General features: G+C 33.2%; 1 protein-coding gene and 1 pseudogene across 9 annotated transcripts in view; both read left to right on the forward strand.

Annotated features, from left to right (window-relative positions):
* WDPCP (WD repeat containing planar cell polarity effector) overlaps positions 1–22,689 on the forward strand; it is a 331,453-nt gene that overhangs the window by 65,911 nt on the left and 242,853 nt on the right. For all 9 annotated transcript variants that reach the window (XM_039887008.1, XM_039887009.1, XM_039887011.1 and 6 more), the window contains exons 2-6: positions 7,226–7,310; positions 10,947–10,994; positions 11,840–11,884; positions 13,655–13,725; positions 13,978–14,037. In XM_039887008.1, the coding sequence (XP_039742942.1) occupies positions 7,250–7,310; positions 10,947–10,994; positions 11,840–11,884; positions 13,655–13,725; positions 13,978–14,037 (285 nt within the window). In that variant the 5' untranslated portion in view covers positions 7,226–7,249. The remainder of the gene's footprint in view (positions 1–7,225; positions 7,311–10,946; positions 10,995–11,839; positions 11,885–13,654; positions 13,726–13,977; positions 14,038–22,689) is intronic.
* On the forward strand, positions 22,434–22,552 carry LOC120622284 (uncharacterized; annotated as a pseudogene).

Raw genomic sequence — 22,689 nt, forward strand, 5'->3', positions numbered from 1 at the left:
TTCTACCCATATCTACCCTTATACCTTAAACTCCCACAGTCTAAAATTCAACAATAGCAAAACTTGCTCCTCTTCAAGATGAACCTGTTTCTATTTATGTTTTAATCCAGGTTCTGCCCTTGAAACTAGGATATACCAGGTAGGAACAGATATGGGTAAGGGATTCCTGGGAACCAGGTGTAGCGAAGAAAAATGGTATTTGCTGAGTCCTTTGACAGGGTGAAAAAGTCAAAGCACAGTTTCAGGAAGAGGAAGATCCAGAGTTACAAACTGAGAGGCAAGGCTAAAGTATAACAGGAGACCAACTAGCCAGGATGGCACTAGGAAAATTAAGTTGTGGGTTAAGTAACTGAGGTAGTCATTTTGAACAGAATACACTGGAACCCTTTTAGCTGGCACATGATGATGAAGGTATGTTCGAAGCGAGGGCTACTATCTGTGCAGTAACCAGATCTCCATCCCCTGGTGGTTACTCCAGATTCTTCCTTCTCTTTCACTTCTACAATTCATTGGTCTTCATATGCTGTTGATTCTTTATTTACAAGATCACTTGAATCTGTATATTTATTTACATCCATCTCCCACCATCCCAGTTCAAGTCCTTGTTACTGAATATTGTTGTTATCTGTTACTTTATTTCCTAACAGGTCACTTGTATCAAATATTCCTCTACTCTTTAGTTAGCTACTTAACAGATATAATTCCTAAATTTGGCATTCAAAGACTTCCTTAGTGTCTCCCCAATTTATCTCTTCTATTTATGTACCAAACCAGTTGCTTATTATTTCTCAAATAATCCTTGCATCTTCGTCTAATGTTTATTGTCCCCTCCTTTTTAACTGTCCCTTTATCAAAATCTAACAATCCTCAAATGCCCTCTACTTTGTAAGAGCACTTCTTTATTATCAAACTAGAACATCTGCTGAACACTCATAGCCCTTTATGTTGCTAAATTAGCACTTACTACAAACTTCATATTGTTGTTTATATGGTTATTTTATTGATTACGCTAGATTATAGCTATTTGATAGTAGAGACCCTGCTTTATAAATCTTTGTATCTGTGACTCATGGTAAAATGTTATGCACCTAAAGTGTTCAAAATGTTTGTAATGTTTAATTAATATTTAGATATCATAGGTCTCTCTGAGGTCCAAATAACCCAGTGTTCCTAATACTCCAGTCTTCTGTTATAACAGGTTCAATCCAAGTTTGAAGTCTCTTTATTTTGAGACTGCCCTGTCCTTTACATGAGCTTTATAATTGCTTAATTGTTTGGTTTAATGTTGAATGTTTCAAAAAAAAATTCATTTCTGATAACATGATGTTGATTAAATATGTTCATACATATGCTTAACAGGTATTAATATAATTCCCTGTTGATGCCATTAGATAAAAGATGATTGCGGAATACACTATATTTTATGTAACTTGAAAATTACCTAACGATGACTAGAACCTTATACAGTTGACTAGGGGTTTATCTTAAATTCATGCTCTTTGGTTGTCTTTAGTTTTGTACATTTTGAATTTGTAAATAGATGTTTCTCAGAACATCTTTTGATAATAAATAGCCAATATATGTTCTAAGCTTATGCCCAAGAAACATTCACTTAGGCTCTTTGAGGCATCTTGCTCATAAACATTCATCTTGCATGTCTTGTTGGTACCACAGTATCATTTATCTTTGTTAAACTACACAAGTGTCTTCTCTTTGTTAATTCTTTCTTTCCCATAATGTTTTACATTAGGGTTTTATTTGCCCTCAAGCTTCCTGTTCTTCCCAAAGTAGTCAAACTAGCTGACTTCAGAAACCAGAGAAGGCAAGTATTTTGCAAATTTATTTAGTGGCAAGTTATCTTTACTTCTAAAACATAGTTTTTGTTTTCAAAAGAAGAAAAAGTGTAACAAGTCACAGTATCTTAGTGCAGCTGTTCCTATTTTTCTGTTACTTTCTAAAAATTTAGTCTATATGTAACAATTATTTTTAAGGCAAATAAATATTTATTGTAAGGTAACCTATTTGGGATAGAAGACTTTAAACTTTTTGAGGATGTAAATATAAAGTAAAATGGGCTCTCTAGGATCCTCTTATCTCTCTGTCTTCAAAATTTGGGCTATTGTAGATTCTCCCCGCTATTCCTTTAAGAAAAAAAAAGTCATCTAGATTTAGGTAAAGCCAAAATTAAATTATGCTTCTTATTCTCTCTTGGAAACTGGAAATTTAGATTCAGAATGGCCTTCTGATATCTATACCTGTCATCAATTACCCTATGAAATTAAACAGAAAATTGTAAAAGTTAAAAAGATATTTTAAAATAATTGAAAATTTAGGGGCATTTTTTTTGTTTGGGTTCTTCCTTTTGCTATTGTTTTCATTTGGATAATTCTTTTTCCTATTCAGTGTTCAATATTAAGACAGTTTGAGATATTTTTAATTCATTCTTTCATCCACCTCCCACCCCCCCACCCCCATTTAGCTGCTACTTTTATTCTAGTTCTATGTCATGTGCACTGGGTTTTATCCCCAGAGAAATGCACAAGGGCACTGAGTGGGGCAGCATTTCTCAACTTACTTCGTTAGGCATTCCCTATTTTATGACCTTTTACAAAGGTCAGAATCCAGCATTCTTCTGAAATTCTTTTCTTCCCCTTTTCAAAACAACTGTTTATGCACTAATACAATATTTGAATAATACGAGTTCAGTCTTGACTACTTCCTCCAGGCAGATTCTCAAACTAGGAAATTACCAGCATTCTTTTTAAAAGCTGACATTCTTAAGATGCAAGACTTAAATGTCTGCATCTTTAAGAAAAACTGCATGGTGTAGAGATGACAAGACATCTTGAGGACTAAAAAGATATCGATTCCGTCCCTTCCCACCATGCCCATCTAGTTATTATTATAGATTTTTACAAATTTGGTTTTACTCCATTAATTCTCTTTAATTTTATATGGCATTACTTGCAGATATTTGAAGTTCTGTGGAAAATGATGAATAATCCACATTTGACTATCTTTTGCCCCCTGATAATGCATGTGTCCTGCAAAGACTTCTCCTTAACTACTCCTTAACTCCTTAACTTCTCCCCATATTTTGGGGAGTCCACAGGAGTTGTCACATTGTTTATAAACAAATCCAATCATTTACTAATGGACATTGCCATTTTCTCACTTGCCTTACCTGCTGCTTGCAGGCCTGCTTTATCAACTGATTATTGCTGCCATTTCTTCAGGTGTATGGATTACTCCTTGGCCACCATGTCTACTTTTGCTAGGTGTGGATCCCATTTTGTCTGGATACCACTGCTCTCACTGTGAGTACACTAATCTGAAGGGCTACCAGTTCTGCTTACTTTCTACTGGGCATCACCGCTGCAGTCACTTTACCATCCTTATACCACCTGTTCCCTGTGGGGCCACAGAGGGGTCCTTTATAAAGTACAAAGTCATTCGCCCTCTTTTATCCTTTACTTTTTAGTGGAAACTAGAACAGTATTGCATGTACATCAGAGCATTTAGAAAACTAGCTTGTACATTTTTCTCAGTCCTTCCACCCCCATTAGAACCAGACATGAATCCTTTGGTGCTGAGTTGGAAGACAAGTCAAGATCATAGACTCTACACTGTACTATTCTCAGAATTCTCTCTTATGTTCAAATGCATGGGGGTTAAGGGCTTTGCTCTTGACATTTGAAACTCTCCACACAACTCATTTTGCTTATCTTCCCCAACACTGTGTGATTTCTGAGTATTTCAGGACTTGAAAATTTAGTAAAGATATGGGCAGTGGACCTATTGCTTTTCTAGTTAAAAACATTCTTGCCTCTTAGAAATAGCCAATGTGGATTACAAAGAAAATTATACTCCACTCTCCATTTTCGTTATCGAGAAAGTTGACAAATTATTATTGAATTGACTTAAACTGAAAAATAAAATTTCAAGCGCAGTCTTCTTTTGATATGTAAGTAAGGTATTGCCTTTTTGGTTTCAGTTATAAAATTTTATCTATATTTAATTTTGCATGATAACCTTTTTATGTAGCTACTAACAGCTAAACTTCAGCTTCGTCTTTGCTCAAATTGTCATACATTCTAAATATTGGTATTTGGATAAACATTACCTTGAGGAATTTGAATTTTTATTTTCTAGTATAGTCTAGAAGTTGAGACTTTCATTTCCCAATATCAGAGGAAATATGCACCTGTTTCATCACATCTTTTCTTCCCTATCCCAGTGAAATATTAACAACTCATTTGTATGTCCTAATTCAAATACTTTTTTTATATAGAAACTTCACATACAGATATTTTTCCTTTCTAAAAATCCCTATATTATGCTTAATAACCATTCATTCATTTCACCTTGAATAACTATATAAAGTGAGAGATCATATTTCTTTTTTGTTTTTTTTAATGTAAATTTGCATAGTGCTAGATATATTGAGTAATAGTAGCAGCAGCATCAACAATGGCAACAATAAGGTAATTGAATAATGGTACCCTCAATACAGTCCTGAGAGGGAAGGTAGACAGGGTAAAGGGGGTCAAATGTAGGGTGTTAGGGAGAGGGTGAAGTGAGTAAAGGGATCGAATATATGGTAGCTGAAGGAAACTGGACTTTGGGTGGTAAACACACTATAGAATATACAGATGTCAAATTATAATGTACATCTGAAAATTATATAATTGTATTAACCAATGTTACATCAATAAACTTAATAAAAAAAATTAAACAATGTTCCAATGTGATATTGAAAGGCAAAAAAAAAAAAAAAAATACAGTCCTGAAGTAGGACCTTTACTATACCCGTTTTATAGCTGGAGTAACTTAGAAGTAGAGAAGTTAAGTAATTTGTCCAAGTTAGCTAGTAAGCTGAGAAGTTAGCATAAGGACTTAAGAGTCTGCAGTCCACACAATAAGCTTAATCAGTGCAAAATAAATATTTACTTAATTCATTAACTAATTCTTTAAACAAACATTCCAGACCTTACCTATCCAAATGAGAAAGGTGCAGTTTATATAATCTAATACTGTAAATATTTTAGTTTTTAAAAGTATAACTATGAAGTAAAAATTCTGAAATAAGCCTCATAAAGCTAACTGAAAACATTTTCAAAGAACAGAGCTTTGGAAATATTCTGAATAACAGCAGCCTCACTAGAGTCACTCCTCAGGGAACAACTCTGAAAGATAATACTCAATTGAATCGAAAAATCATAATTTGCTTAATATCTCTTTTTCCTTGCTTCCACCTGATAAAGAACTGCATCCTCTTTCATAGTAATACAGTCCACAGCTCTCCTACCTGTGTATAGTGGCAGCCAGCTTTTGGTTAGAGTAGGGCAGATCAAGGGTTTGAAGGATCCTTTGTTTCATCTCTAACCTTTTGAGGTGCTTTAGTACAAGGAAAAGTGAATTCAGATCAATCTAAAATTTGCTGTTGTTATTATAGCCTGTTTCTTTTCTCCCTCTTTCAACTTAATAATGTTGCTTTCTGCAATGTATCTTGATCTTACCACCATCCCTGGACATCCTTCCTTCCTTCCTTCCTTCCTTCACTCACTCACTCACTCACTCACTCACTCACTCACTCACTCACTTACTTACTTACTTATTTACTCACTCAAACTATTATGTACTCGCTTTCCCAAACCTCTGGATAGCCAAATACAGTGGAGCACTGTGGTTGCAAGCGCAGACTCTGGAGCCAGTCTGCTTAGATTCAAAGCCTGCCTCCACTACCTGCTGGCTATGTGACCTCCCTGTGCCTTGTTTTCCTCATTATTGCAGTAATGATGGTACTACTTCAAAGAGTAGCTACGAGGATTAAATGAGTTAATACATGTAAAATGTTTAGAACAATGCTTGTAATGAGGTAAGTACTTTGTATTGTCTGTTGTTATCATCATCATCATTTTCATCTTCTTCATTTAACTGGTGAAATCCTATATTTCTTTGAGGTCCCGCTAACATTTCACAACTTCTCTGTAACTTTTTTTAGAGACCCACTGTTTCAGGCAGGCTTGGGCCTTTCTTTTATGCTGCCACATTGTTCACTCTGCCATTTTAATAGTACATTGTGTCTTCTTAGTTGAACATACATCTGTTTCTTGATGATTGTTAAGTACATTGGGGTTCAAATATAAAGGTGAAGAAAGGGCCAAAGAATTTTGTACTATGTCTAAAATTATTTTAGATTATCACCCATAAGAGTAGTATGGCTAATATTTTTCGTCACTCCTGATGTTAAAGAAGTTGAGGGCTTATTCCTCCATCTAAAAGATAACTTAAGATATATTTAAAGCTTCTTTTGTTATTCAGAAGTTTGTTGGAAAGAGCAATTCTTTTATGATCTCCAGAAAATGTTGGTGGTTTACTGTACATATTTCTAATATACAGTAAAGTATACATATAGTGTGATACTATATATATTTACTAGCAAACATTTGAAAGTTACATAAATTTTTCAAATATTTGTAAAATGTCGACTTTTTTTCTGATTGAGATTGATCTTCTCCCAGTCAGTCCAAACCAATTAGGTTCTACTTGGTTACCAATTGAAGTATCAATAATGTCCATCACTAACCCCTACTAGTAAAGCTGGGAGGAAATACAGTATGTACTTTTTTTTTTCAAATGCAATCAGAGTAGAATATCTGGGTCTATCACAATGTGCAGATTAACAAACTAATTTGAAAGCTAATATGGTTTCACACAGTTTACTTCTAAGTACATGTATTTATTATAATAGTAATATATACTATTTACCTAGAAAATTTTGCTTTAATTAGCCTGTTTGTATGTGAGAAATCATAAATATTTGCTTTGTATATAAAAAACACCACAAAATGTGTTTGTACTTAATAACTACTCAACAGATGTTTCCTTTCCTTAAAAATGTTTTTAAAAATGCTTAAATATTAAATAGTTCTAAATATACTCAGACCTTTAAAAAACAGACATATGTTTTTGAAAACTCATGTATATTCTTATTACATTTCTCAATGTGATAACAATACCAAATCTCAGAAGTGTATTTGTCCTTTTTCTAGCATTTATTTCTGGATGGTTAACCAAGGCAATATTAAAGGGTGTTTATTCTAATGAACCATATCTCAAATATCAGTAGCGGCAAATGATTCTGTTATATCTAAGGGATCTTGCTTTTATTGGCAATAGAAGATAATTAATTGGCACCTCTTTTTAATTATTTTTTAAACAGGACAGAGATTCCTTCTGCCATCAGATGTCTTTCTGCTTGACTGAATTGCACCTGTGGTCTTTGAAGAATACCTTACACATTGCGGGTAAATGAGCTCTGGATTAATTTCAATATTTTTCAAATATAAGTTACAACATATGAATAAATACTACCGAAGGTAGAGCCTAGATTCTCCAGCTGGAGTTGCATTATTTTCTTTATGCTTAATGAAAAAAATTGACTAACAGAAAATATTCCTTTTAATTGCTCTGATTGACTTGTTTTTGTCAACTTGAGTTAGATTTTCTGTTGTGAAAATTAATTTTATTGGCTTAATATTTGTTTCCTCTTATGATTCATACATGTTCAATCTTTTGCTGGGATTGTTCATAATAATTGTTTATATTCTTAAGTATTTGCTGGCTAGCTAATGGTAAAGGCATTTCTATTTGATATAATATATCAAATATAGAACTAAGATGTACAATTATATATCTGTTCTTTGCATTTTACATTTTTTTGAAGGAAGGTAATAATATAAGTAATATAAGTTTTAACAATTCTTATTAGGATTATAGGATAAAGTACATGTCGTTAGGATACCTCTTTTACAAAATCTTTTTTTCTTTGATTATCCAAAGCAACTCTTATATTTAGGAGAACAGTTTTATTTATATGCCTTTAGCATCACTAAGAAAATGGTTTACCTCACAAAGTATCATATCTTTATATCAAATATATAATGAATATATACAAATGAATGTCATTATAATTTTATTGTTTACCTTGCTTGAAATTTATAAGGATAGAACTTCCAGTTAAACAAGTTGGATTTAACACACATTTGCACCCTTCTGAAATTCTTCTTAAATGAGAGTAAATGAATTAAAATAAAGAAGGAATAAACCTACAAGGACTAAAAGATTAGGAGGGCAGACAATTGCAGTTGGATGATTTTTGGAAGTTGGAAGGGATGGAGGAATTAGTAAAGCTTAAAAATCTGACTATCAAACATTTACAGAGGAGAATTCCAGTGACAGCAGCCAATTTGTGTCTCAAAACTCTAGAAAGATACTTTAGAAGTTGGGGATGTAGCATGAGGGTGACAACAAAGAGACTTGAAAGTCTGCTTAAGAAGTAGTGAGATACCTTTCATATTATGGGAATATTTAATTAGGGTGGCTCTAAACTTGGGGACACCAGCCCCAGTAGAAGACGACAATGGAGAGGTACTGAACTGAAAACAGGGATGAAATGAAAGCCTACATACTGATAGATGAGATCCTCTTAATCCCACTTGGTTCTGAGAATGTTGTAACCTCTTGTATACTTTCTAAGAAAGAGCTTGAGGGAGGCCTCTCTGGAATGACTGCATGGCCCCAGAGAGAAGACCTGTTCACGCTGACATTTGGGGAGATCCTTGAGTGAAAGAAACATTGTGGTGCCTCGCTGATCAGTGAAGTCCACCAATTGGCAGGCCCTATTCATGTGCATACTCCATACTTTTTTTCATGTACTTTTTAACATTCCCACCAATAATTACATTCCCACAAAGGTTCCCTTTCTGCACATCCTTGCCAATGCTTATTTCTTGTTTTTATTTTTTATTATTATTATTTTTTATTATAGTCATTCTAATTTGAAACAATTGCAAATTTACAGAAGACTTTTCTGTACAGGAGATTTTTTTCTTGAACCATTTGAGAGTAAGTTGCAGACTTGATGCCTCACCACTCTCAAATGCATTAGTGTGTTTCCTATAGAAAGGAGGTGCCCTGCATCACCACCATATAACCATCAAAATCGAGACATTAACAGTGATAGTAGAACTGCCATCTAATACTCAGAGTTTCACCAGTTGTCCCACCAGTGTCTTTTTTAAGCCAGGGATCTTGTTTAGAATCACATGTTGCATTTAGTCATCATATCTCTTTAGTCTCTTTCATTCTGAAACCAATCTTTTATCTTTTTAATTTTTATTTAGTTTAAACTTTTGTAACCTTAGCGCTTTTGAAGACTCCTCACAATTAAGTTCATATTATGCATGTCTGGTGGGAATATCCTAGAAGTGCTTCTCTGTTCTCTATTGGGTGGTACACAATTTCATTTTGTGTCTTTACTGTTGATGTTCGAGATTATTTGATTAAGATAGTGTCTCCTAGGCTTCTCCACTGCAAAGTTACTTTCTCCTTTGGAATTACTTAGTATTTGGTAGGGAAATACCTTGAAATTATGTAAATATCCTCTTCCTCATTAAACTTTAAATATATTATTTATTCTAAGACACCATGTCAGGCCAACTGTTTGCATAGACAGCTTCCTCATTTGGCTTAGGCTCTGACACTCCATGTGGGGTAGGTCCTCTTATGCGGATACCTTCTTGCCCTGCTTGAATTTTATCAGCCCCACTTCAGGACAGATAAAGGAGATCAGACTTGTGCACATAATTTAGGGTCCCTTATGATCTTCATGTGCTAATCTAGAGTTATAAATATTTGGATGCATGGAATGATAAAATATTAAAATAGAGGATATTGCCAGAATATATAATGCCTATGGTTCTTATATTAAAAAAAAAAAATCTTTTTAAATAAAGTGTATTGAAACATATGTATTGAAAATTATAAAAATTATAAGGGCATGTTTTGAACTGTCAAAAAGTGAACACACCCATAAAATCATCACCCAGGTCAAGAAATAAAATATCAGTACCTTCAGAGTCCTACTCATGACCTTTCCCAATCACTCTTTATTAGATATTTTCAATCGAATAGAAATAGACTGCATTCTTTAACATTATATGTCCAAATTAATAGCATGAATGAATGAATAGAGCGTCAGTACGTACACATGCTTGACTATTTTGAAAACTTTTTGAAAAGTTAATTATAGCTGTAATGTGTTTTTTTTAAGTTTCATCAGTATGAGAAAGTTTGGAGCACGTCAATCACTAGGGGGCAGCCTATACTGCTCCCACTTCTTTAGAAACAGTTGTATCCTTTTGTTAGTAACCAGAATTATTTTGCACAGAAGGAAAGAAATGTTACTTCAAAGAAAGAAATATTTAACTATTCACAGATAGGAAGAAAATGGACACAGTTATTTTGTTCTCCTGTAATTAAATTGCAAGAGCAGATTCCTTGATTAAATCACTTTCAACATCTAGGAAGCCTAGCTTTGCTTCTTTTGTAGCCCCAGCAGAGCATCCGGATTTGAATGGGTTTGGAAGGTTTATTGAGTCTAAATGAGCTTCAGATATTTTATCCATACCTTACTCTAATCCTCTCTTTCTTTCCTGCACATTCCCCACCAAACACCATACTAGACTTAAGCTAAATAGAAAAGAAAGCCACAGCTCAGAATCCAACAGTTAGGGCATTTTCTTCCATCGACTGATTTCATTTGGCATTGCTTAGTGGCAGTTTCTTTTGGTAGAGCCCTGTGAAAAATATCCAGAAGTGTGAAAGAAAAAGGTGGTCTTCCTTGATTTCAGTTCTTTACTACTCCTGTCCCCATGCCATTCTAGTTTTGTGTAAATCTTTTCTAATTGGATTGATAAACTTTCTAGTTCCTGCATATCCCTACATGTTCAGATACTTTTGAACTACTTTATTTCTAGCAACATAAAGAGATTTCTGCCCTCCTCCCTGCCTTATACTCCCACCCTGCATGTAGTATGGTTTAGCTTCTTATTCTCCAGAACTTTCTACCATAATCTAACGTTATTTGTTCCTTTCTATAGATAGAGATATCGGGATATACCAGTATTATGACAAGAAAGAGCCACCAGGTAAAGTACCTATTCTACTCAACTAATTTTTATAAGTTAAATATTCTAAACTACATAATAGTGACCATTAAAAACTGTTTTTATGACCTTTGATAAATTCTAGGATTTTAAGAAAAGTTACCTCAATTTTTTAGAAAAGTGCTGAGGTTGATATCTATTCTATATAAAATAAAGCAATATGAGAAAATGCTGTAGAAGAGCATGAAAATTTTTATTTTACTTCTGATCAGACTGAAAACTGGACAGTCTATTCACGTTTATTTATCAGTGTCCCAGTAGAGGGCATTGTTAATGCATGAGTCCCATTGATGCTGGCCTCCTGGATCCTCACCTGATATCTGAAATAGGCATTTCTGAGTGAATGATCAATTTTCTTTATCTGATTAATCCTGTTAATCCCAGAAGTTTCATGATGGGCCAAAAGGTCTTTCTAGCTAGAGTTACTTCCTGGTTTAGTCTCTGTTGAAGTGAGGCTTGTGTGGGCATCCTGTGTGTTTAGCTTGGTGGTTAATAGGCTGACTTCATGGTTCTGATGACAGACTGAAACAGCGTCTGTTCTGGGCTCTATTGCAGTTCGCTTCCCTATCTGATGAGATTGTAAGCTCAGGATATTGGCCCACCTGTTGTGCTACATAAACCTTTTCACTGCAAATTTAGAAAATACCTCTATGAAATGAAAATATCCAAAACATCAAACTGCTTTTGAAAAAGTTGAGCATAATTTTACTAATCTCAATAATATGTGTGATAATACATTGTATATGTACATATAAAAATACAAAGTATTATAATAAGAATAATTCTCCCTTTTTTTTCTTTCCAACTCTCCTGTACCACAATATCAGCGACAGAACATGGTAACTTAGAAGAAAAGCAGAAGCTGGCAGAATGTAAGCTCACTTTATATACACGCGCACACACACACACACACACACATATATATATATATATACACACATACATACATACATACATACATATATACACACACATACACACACACATATATATATTTGGAATTATTATAAAACTGAGATTTTAATATCACTGAAATTAATAAAATTAATAAAACTGAAGATTCAGTTTTAAAAAATATTTTAAGCTTTTGCACAAATAGGAAATGTTAGTCCTTCCAAATTATAATTATGAATTCCCATTGTTTAGGTTTATAAACATATGAGTAAGAATTATATTTGTTAGGCATTTCTAATTTAGTCCATTGAAATCTCTATCCAGTTTTTATATACTTATGTAAATGTAAACTTTCTTAAGGAACCATATTTATATTATTTAATATGTTTAAAATAAGTACATCATGCTTAAATTCTGATACCATTATTTGTACTATGCCTAAATTATTTTACACTTTTTAAGAAAATAAGATCTGTAATGATCAATATTAGCACTTTATTGTCTCTAGTCTTTTCTGTTCTAAAATATATAAATGTTTATATGTAATATTGCTACAATGTAATATGGTTTTAATGACTTAAATATAATCTTAATATAAATTAAGTTTTAAATATAATCTTAATATAAATTAAGTTTTAATTTATATTAAGATTATATAAATAAAACTTAATATAAATTAAGTTTTGTCTGGAGTATAGGTGAAGCTGAAAATCCTATTGTTTGAAATGGTCAAGCTGATATTTAATTTTTAAAAATACTGTTAGTAGCTGTAACATAGATATTAAAATTTTCACATAATGCTGTATACATAAATTGTTTATAAAGTGAAATTAAATATATAGTATTTCTACTATAAAATAAATATATAGTAATTCTACCGTAAAATTTTAATGTCTATATATACTATACAATATGTATACACACAAAACATATACACACACATGTACAACTCTTATTGGGAATTATTATTTAGGAGAATTCAAAGATGAATTCATTTTTGTGATGAAATAGATATCATTATCAATTTAATATTTTGTTAATTCTTTTAACAAAACTATTTTTAATTTGACTTCGGTTAACATGGAGACTCCACTAAATAATTATATCTTTTAATTAAATGTATTTCAAACACAACAAAAGCTTATCAGTATTGAATTGTGGTGTAGATTTTAAAGAGAATTATTTTAAATAAAAAAAGAGCATTATTAGTGCCTAAATTGTTAAAACTTGGATTCCCTCAGTTTTTTCTTAGTTTTAATATGTAAAGTTTTGATTCATCATTAAAATTCATTTTCCTTTGTATTTTTTGTATTTTACTTCTTTCCTCACTATATTCATTTACTCATTAGGAAGTTTTAGGTCTGAGAAGGCTACTTTCAGAATTTGGAAAATTTTTTTGAATTGAACATTTAATTATTTATATGAAAATGTTATTTCTATGGTAAAGAGTGGATCATTTACCATTAACTGCTAGATTCACAGGCCCAGGAAACTTTCCCAGGAATTCTCTGAGCCTTGTTGGTTATTGTCATAAAATTATGACCAGGGAGATTGTTTTGTGATAAAAATTCTGTTCCTATGACAAAGCCTTTCAAAAGGCTGTCATTTGATGATGAAAATGAAGCATACTTCACAATTAAGGAGGTGTTTTATTTTAATCTTCATAAAGCACACTACTAAGCAGAGTTTCCTTTTTAAATCATGTTTAACTAACTGTATTTATTACATTTTTTTGTTGTTGTTGCCAGCACGAAATTATCCATGGACACTCAAAAACAGACGCCCAGAAAAACTTCGAGACTCTCTCAAGGAGTTGGAGGTATCTTTCCAAAAGTTTAAAAATGGCAACAAACAAATCTGTTTTAAAACATCTTTCAACAGCTTTAATTTTCATAAAGGGTCAACTCTCCTGGTGATGATAGCTTTGCCTTTGTCTAGTGAGGAGTTCCAAAACAGTTGCATCTTTGTGTGGCATGCTGATTTTTTTTTTTTTTGCTTGCAAATCAGAAGCACTTTAACTGATAACGACAATGAGTATCGCCAACTACACTCACTTTTCTGTTTCCTTCAGGAGTTGATGCAAAACAGTCAGTGTGTGCTGAGCAAATGGAAGAACAAATATGTCTGTCAGGTAAAATGATTTGATGTACATTTGCAGTGTTTAACCAATGGAGCTGAAAACTATGCAGTAATTGGTATTCTTGTGTTGTGATAGGTAATGGACAGAAACTTATTGGGAGTGGATATTTTGTAGTTTGAATTCTAGCCCTTTTAGAACTAATATTAGACAGAGTGACACAGGCCACTAGGCTACCTCATTAATCAGTATAGTTGTACTGACACACAATAAATGCTAATAAAAAAAATCTTTCTTTACAGATGATTTTTTTTTTGTTTGGATTTGTCTGAATGCTGTATTAGATATTTACTGGCATAGATTTAATCAACTTTTGAATGAAGAGAAAACCATAGGACAAAAGATTTTTTTGGCATACTACTCTAGTAAGCATTTGTGAATGCCATGCTTATGGAAATCAACAAGCAGATTAAAGTTAGACCTAACATAACAGGACATTTGCTCTTACTTTCTGAATTCTCTAAGGTGTACTGTTTAATATTGTAGCCACTAGTCACTGGTGGCTATTTAAATATAAACTTAAACTAATTGAATTAAGTAAAATTAAAAATTGAGTTCCTCAGTTGAACTACCCACATTTTAGGTGCTCAGTAGCCACATGTTACCATATGGACAGTATTGCTACAGAACATTTCCACCACAGAAAGTTCTATTGTACCAGCAATATTAGGGCCGAGACGAAGACCCACATATCGAATGAGTCAGTATTCAGGACGTAATCATCATAATTAGTGTCCATTGATTACAGAATAATGGACAAATGCCTCAGCTTTGCTGATAGGCTTTAAAAATAGTATTTGCCTAGAAAAACTTGCCTTCGATAAAAAGAATCATTAGTCATATGCTACTCATACATGTTATATCATGTATTGATGTTACATCACTACTAATAATAATTATAACTGTTTTATGGAATTGAATATCTTGTATCAGTTTAAATTCCTACTTGTTTACATTGTAATTTACTTTGTAAATCTAACTGCTGTTCTTTGAAGTTTAGGCTCATTGCTATTTCCATAAATCTACAACATCGAATTTGTCATAATTAGGAACCTAATCTTAATCTACTACTTGAATATGAGCTATCATTTTGTGGACTCTAGTTTTTCCTCATTTTTTGTTTAAACTAGTCTACCTTTACTCATAAAGGTAACTGTTTAGTAGTTACCTCCTTAACTGACATAAATTATTACTTTCAAGAGCCTGTTTACAAGACTGAATTAACATTTTTAGAACCATAATACTTCTTAAATTCTACTTAGGATACTATTTAAAAGGAAAGGATTGTGTAAAAAGTCATAATTTGTTTTCATAAAAGTTTTAATCAGACTTTAAAACTTGAATACAAAATACACTCTAGAAAGTTTTAAACTTAGTACAACTCAAATTGTGCTTCTCAATGCCATTACTCACCTTAAAAGCAGGCTCAAAATTATTTGACTGGAAGGCATACCTACCACCTATAGTATGAGGTGTGTCTCACGGCCTCCACCCTTACCACCACACAGGGTAAGTTGGAACATGTCAGGCATCTTAAAATATGCAGTGGAGCATCCCAGTAGACAATTCTTTTTAAATAGACTTTATTGCATTTTAATAAGCAAGTTTGTGTGTATGTATGTGTGGGGGAGTATGGAGAGGGATATCCCTCACTACTGAATAAATTCAACTCAGAAAAGGAATTTTCACAGTAAAATATATACAAAATTACTTTTGTAAATTACTTCGACCTGACAGTACTGGTTTCTTAGGCTGTTGTACCAGTGAATCTGCTTTTAACATTTCCAATGGAACTTATAATTCTTTATGTTCTGTCATATTTTGCGTTTTATTTCTATGATCAATAAGATATTCTTAAAATAGATCTTTTACTACCTTGATGTGATCGATATATTTACTTTCTTGATGTGACACATTTTAACAAGATAACTTGACCTCTACCGTGCACACAGGTTTGGGTTAGTTCCCACATCTTTAGGGCCTTTGAAAGTCTTTTTAACATTATTCATTCACTTCTTCAGTTCCTAAACAGGACTGTTAGCTAGGTCTTCTAAAAATATGTGTATGTCTATTTTCTAAGATATTCCTATTATCATTAATTAAATTAATAATTTGTTGTTCAAACTAAATGTTTAGAAGGATCCCTTTAACCTGTTCTTAGTTGCAAAATAAGTAAACCACTTCCACCAGCTCCCTGAGGGTCCCTCTTTTGTGAGTCACCCAGTGTTGTGGTTCCAAAGATAATACGTACCTAAATTTCTTTTAGTAATTTCCCCCATATTTTAGCCCTAAAATGATAGAAGTTGACCAAAAGATAATGTTCTGTAACTCTTAGGAAAGGAGTGTAAAAAGTTCCTCAGTATCATGGAGCTAACATAGTTGAACTCTCAGTTTTTGACTATGGCCTCTCCTCAGCTAATGTAAATCCTTTATTCTCATCCCCCACCCCTTCCCACCATGGCAAATTTAGGATTTATGGAATTTATCTTGGTTGTCTTCTTCTTAAGAGATTCTTATTTCTCCAAAAAGTCTAATTGTTTAGAAATTAGCAAGGCAAGTACAGCAACATAAAGGATTTCAGAGGATGCAATCCAAGCTTGTTTTCTTTTTCCTGTTGAATTAATGAGGTTTTATAGGTTGTCCTCATTATCAGAGCTTAGTTCACATGTTGTTGATCCAATAACCTATAAATTTAAAAAATAATTCTCTCCACTTTTAAATTCAGGACAGTTTATAAATCAAGGACTTACCTATACATATGTTCTGTATAAAAATTGTCTTTTGAAGTTGATTTTTCAGACTACTTCTAGTCTGAAAAATTAAAAGTGCGAAATGTAATTTAGAGTTTTAGTTTTACTAGCTATCAAATATACTTCTCATTGTTTTTGGTCTCATAAAATGATTTCATTATGAGAAAGTGTTTAATAATTTCCTGCTTTGACTTTACAAACTTTTTTTTACAAACTTTTTAGGGAATAAAAGTTTCAACATTAATACACTATTAAATTGTATACCATTATGATAGAATTTTTAAATTTCTTAAATTATTGTGCATTAAGTCACATTTATATTTGCAGATCATTGTATAATTAGTTAAAAGCAATATTATCATTAAGATAGATGTAACTTCATATATACTGATTTTAGATTAAATTATTTGAATCACATATGTATATTTAACTGTAAAAGTATATAATATAGTCAACTGTACCATGATTTCTTTTTATGACAATTTCACATTTCTAGGTACAATCTTAAAATATCAAGAAAAGATAGTTTCTTTTTTTAATTCTTGTAATGAATTACTTGACAGGCTATGTTAAAATACAAATTATTTTCTCAGCCTATCACAGATAAATTGCGACATTATGAAACTCATTTTGTCACCACTCCTTGTAATGTAGAATGAATAGTATCATTATTTGAGCCTTCCTTTCATCAAATTGTGTGAAAATCAATTTGATTTCTTCATGAAATAATAATTGACAGACTGTGGTTTTAAGATACAACTATTAGTAATAGTATATTATTTATACAAAACCGATCACATATTATTATTGACTGTCACCACTGTGGGAAGCACTAAGGAAGTGTAAGGTGTGGGCTGAGTCCCAGCATAATCTGGTGAGGAAAAATAGACACAGGAAGTCATTAGGAAATTAATGAGTGCTAGGTCGTATGACACTGCGTAGAAAGATAGTAAGAATGTAGAGGGATTAGTTTGGCAGTGGGATGTAGGATAAAACATGAAAACCAGAAGCAGTTTGTATAAAGAACAAATGATATGGGATAAATGTTTTCTGGAAAAATCGAAGTAGAGAATTTTTGAACTTGAAGATGATAAGCACAAATACAGAGTAGAAGTGAGGTGGCTAGACTGAAAATAAGGGGATTAAAGTGAGAGTCTGTCTGGAATGGTGAGATCTTCCCCAGCTCCTTTCCTGCTCCAATAGCGAGGCTTAGGTTTCTGTGTAACTTGTTTAGAGGATACTTCTCTGAAAAAATAGATTATTCCAGAGCACAGCCTATAGATACTGATATATTTGGTATTTCTCTTTGAAAAGGTAGATGTGCCAAACAATCTCCTTATAGTGAAGCCCAAGTTAACACACTCAGCTGCCAGTCAATTTTTCAGAGACTCACTTTTAAATATAACCAGTGAGCCAGAGATGATTCTTTTGAGGAACTTCTCCATCTGTAAACCTGAGATCTATGAGTCTGAAGCTAAAACACAGAAAAGAAAAAGAATCAGGGACAGTGCAATAAATAATTTAAACTCAAGGAATTAAAATTAATGCCTACAGAGAAATAAGAAGAGCTGTTGCATTCTTGAAACAAAAAGGAATGCTATTTTTTAAAAAGGAGTAATCATGGAAAAGGAAAGGAGCTCTTGGGAATTACAAGTTGACAGTATAAATAGAAAAATTAATAGAATTGAAAGATAAAGTTGAAATATCCCCATAATGAAGAATAGAATGCAAAAAAAAAGACATAGTAGTAAACAATTGGTGATAGAAGATAAGAAAATTAGAGCATCAGGCCAGAGATCCAATATCTAACTTAGAAAAAAGAAGGGAAGAAACAAAAAAATAATAGAAGAAAATTTCCTAGAGCTAGAGGATGCTTGTTTACAATTTGACAGGACCAAATAATCAAAAAAAAAAAAAAAAAAAAAAAAAAAAAAAACCCCCCCAAAAACCAATATCAAGGCATATTTTGTGAATTTTAGAAAATCAAAGATAAAGAGAATATCCAGATAGCTTTCAGAGTAAAAAAGAAAAACAACAAGATACACTCAAAGGAATGGGAATCAGACTTACGTCAGACTTCTCAACAGAAACACAAGGAGTTAGAAGACAGTGGAATGATGTCTTCAAAATTCTGAAGAGAAGTGATTTTTAGCTTAGAATTCTATAGTAGAATTCTAAACTGTCATTCAAACAAGGACAATTTCAGACTTGTCTGCTCTCAACAAAATTTACCTGCCATGCACGTTTCTCAGGAAGTTGTTAGAAGATGCAGTGCCCTAAAGCAACAGAGTAAACCAAAAAAACAAGGTTCTTAAGATCCAGGAAACACAGAGGCTCTTACATAGGAAAGAGGTGAAATCTTAGAATGATAACTGTGCCCTAGGCCTAGAGAACAACTAGTCTAAATTGGGGTAGGGGATGTTAGAGGGAGGGAAGAAAAGGAATTGATATCTGGATTGATATAGGAGAATTAATAATAATTATTATTGCTGTTGTTATCAATAATAATTATTAATGAGAGATAATAAATGATTAAAAATTAAATCTTGAGTCATAATAGGAAATCAGTAAATAATGACTAAATCAAGAGATAACATATATAGAAGACATTGGTAGTTGCTTGAGCAATATCCATTTTTCTTTATGAACAGACCTTGGTGTTCAGAGTGACAATATGACAAATTTAAGGTATTCAGCTTTCCTGTTATGCTTGAAGCTGGAGGTGGCCATATGAAGCAGTTCTGGCCAAAGTAAGCAGAGGTCACTGGTACGTGTTAGAAGAAAGCTTGTGAAAGAGGCCATACTCAAGTGGGATGTGCCTTTTCAGCTTCTGCTCTTTATCTTCTTCTAGTCTGTATTTGAGATATGCCTGAAGGGGCATGGCCCACTTTTGACCATTCTTTCACTCAAGGCATATATAGATTTAATGCCTACAGTATGCAAAATAGTATTCTTAGTGCTGAGGATACTAGTGAATAAAACAGACAAAAACAACCAATATCCATGTTCTCTTGTAGCTTACCTTCTAATAGGGGAGATAGTCAAGGAAAGATAAGTAAAATTTAAAGTGTGTAAGAAAATGAAAACTGTTAGAGTAAAGCAAGGAAGGTAGGAAGTATGTGTGGGGAACAGTGGGGCAGGATAGGCCTGATATTTGGTAATCGGGAAAGGCCTTACTGAACTATCATGTCATGAAGATGTGAAGGAGCAAGCCATGGAAGCTTTCTGGAGAAGAGAGTTCCAAGTAGAGGAAATAGCAGGTACAATGGCCCTGAGATGGGAGTATACCTGGCATATTTGAAGAACAGAGAATCAATATGACTGGAGTAGAATGAGCAAGAAGAGTAGTAGGAATTGAGATCAGAGAGGAAATGAGACACTAGTTATGTAGGGCCTTCCAGTTATTTGAAAGGACTTGCTTTTAACTCTAAGTGAGATGGAAGACCCTCAAAGGGCTTTGGACAGAGGAGGAACTTGATCTGACTTACTTTTAATTAGATCATTTTGGCTATTGTGATGGGAACAGATTGAAGGGAACAAAGATCAAATCGGGGAGATCAGACAGCTGTTTCCATAGTTCAGGTGAGTCATAATGGTGGCTTTGACTGGATGAATGGGAGTGGTTAAGTGGCGAGAAGTAGCCATATTCTGAATATATTTTGAGTTTTGAGCCATAAGATTTGCTGGTAGATCAAATTTGGGATATAGAAGAAATTTCTGAGCAACTAGAATAGAGTTGCATGCCAAGCATGTAAATCTCCCTATATGTGTGTCCATCCTTCTGCCATAGTAGAGGCCAAATCTTCCACCTAGACCCACAGTTCTCAAATTGTGCACTGAGGCACCCTTGGGGACTGCAGCAAATTTACAAGAGTCCTGCAGGATATTTGAAAATTTCAAGGAAAACACAAGACTTCTGTTGGACACTACACAAACATGTAGCTCCAAGTTAGTGTAGTGTTTCAACACCAGACTGCATTACATTCCTTTCACGGTGCCATAGATTTATGAAGCTGGCTTTTCATGGCTCGCTATGATAAAACAAGTACCACACAACGATGAACATAGAATAGGAACAAAGGAGTTCAGTCTGATTCCAAGTTTCAACAAGTTGTGTAGTGTTCAACTTCTATTAGCGCATGTATCCTATTAGTAAGTAATTGTGGTTTAGGAATTAAAAATCTTTTTTCTTTCTATCTCTGTGTATTATGTTTTCAAATGGCTACTAAGTTGTTGGGACAGAAATACTTATTAAGTTGTTTATTAAATGGAACTGCTGGTATTTCTTTTGGATTAGGGGCACCATAAAAACTACTGAAGCACGAAGGGTGCCATGAACTGAGAAAGTTTGGTAACCTCTGGTCTAAACTTTGGATCCCATTGCCTCTGGCCTTGTCAGGACCCCACATGATTGTCACTTCTTTTACGTGCAGCATAGTGGTGGAAAGTGCAAATTGCTCCATTCTTCTTGGTATCAAATCTTGCCTTTACTAGCTGTGTGACTTTGGAGAAGTTCCTTCACCCATTTGTGCCAGAATTTATTTAACTGTAAAATGAAGATAAAAATAGCTTACTCATAGGTTTATTATAAGAATTAAGTAAGTTAATATATATTAGATGCTTAAAACAATTTCTGTCATTAATAATGGCTTTTTAAATAAGTAAGTTTAACCTTTCTCAACTGGATCTTTCCAATCAAGCAACATTTTTTTAATTAAAGAATTTTTGTTATAAAAACACAATATAAAATTTATCATCTTAAACATTTTTAAGTGTACAGCTCAGTAGTGTTAAGTATATTCTTACTGTTGGTAAAGAGCTCTCCAGAACTTTTTTATATTGCAAAACTAAAACTCTATACCTCTTAAACAACAGCTCCCCTTTACCCCTCCCCCCAGCCTCTGGCAACCACCATTCTACTCTCTGCTTCTATGAGTTTGACTATTGTAGATACCTCATATAAGTAGAATCATGCAGTATTTTTCCTTCTGTGACTGGCTTATTTCATTCAGTACAGTGTCCTCATGGTTCATCCATGTTGTAGCATATGACAGGATTTTCTTTTTTCTTTTTTTTTTTTAAAGAGTAATTAAATTTCATTATACACACACACACACACCACATTTTGTTTATCCATCCATTAATGGACATTTGGGTTGCTTCTTTCTTTTGGAGATTATGAATAATGCTGCTATGAACATGGGTATGCATATATCTCTTTGAGACCTTGCTTTCAATTCTTTTGGCTATATATCCAGTGGGATTGCTGAATTAGATGGTAGTTCTATTTTTAATCTTTTAAACAACATATTCTCCATAGCAGTTGTACTATTTTATGGTCCCACTAACAGTGCAGAAGAGTTTGAATTTTTCCACATCCTCAACAACATGGGTTAGTTTTTGTTTTTGTTTTTGTTTTTTTTTTATAGTAACTATCCTAATGGGTGTAAGGTGATATCTCGTGGTTTTCATTTTCATTTTGCTATTGAATAGTGATGTTGAGCATCTTTTCACAGGCTTGTTAGCCATATGTATATCATCTTTGGAGAAATGTTTATTCAAGTCCACCCATTTTTTAATTGGGGTATTTGACATTTTGTTGTTGAGTTATAGGAGTTTTAAAAATTTTATTTTGGCATTGTCTGTGGCCATGCCACCTTGAACAAGCCCAATCCTGTCTGATCTTGGAAGCTAAGCAGGGTCGGGCCTGGTTAGTACTTGGATGGGAGACCACCTAGGAAGATCAGGTGCTGTAGGTGTAAAAAATAAATGAATGAATGAATGAATGAATGAATAAATAAATAAATAAATAAATAAGGGATTGTAAGCTTACAAGGTCCTTGCAATCTGCGAGGTCAACCAAGAGTTGCCTCACCTAAAAAAAATTTTTTTTTTA

The sequence above is a fragment of the Pteropus medius genome, unplaced genomic scaffold, assembly GCF_902729225.1.
Source record: "Pteropus medius unplaced genomic scaffold, Ma_sr-lr_union100, whole genome shotgun sequence".
In the NCBI taxonomy this organism is placed as follows: domain Eukaryota; kingdom Metazoa; phylum Chordata; class Mammalia; order Chiroptera; family Pteropodidae; genus Pteropus; species Pteropus medius.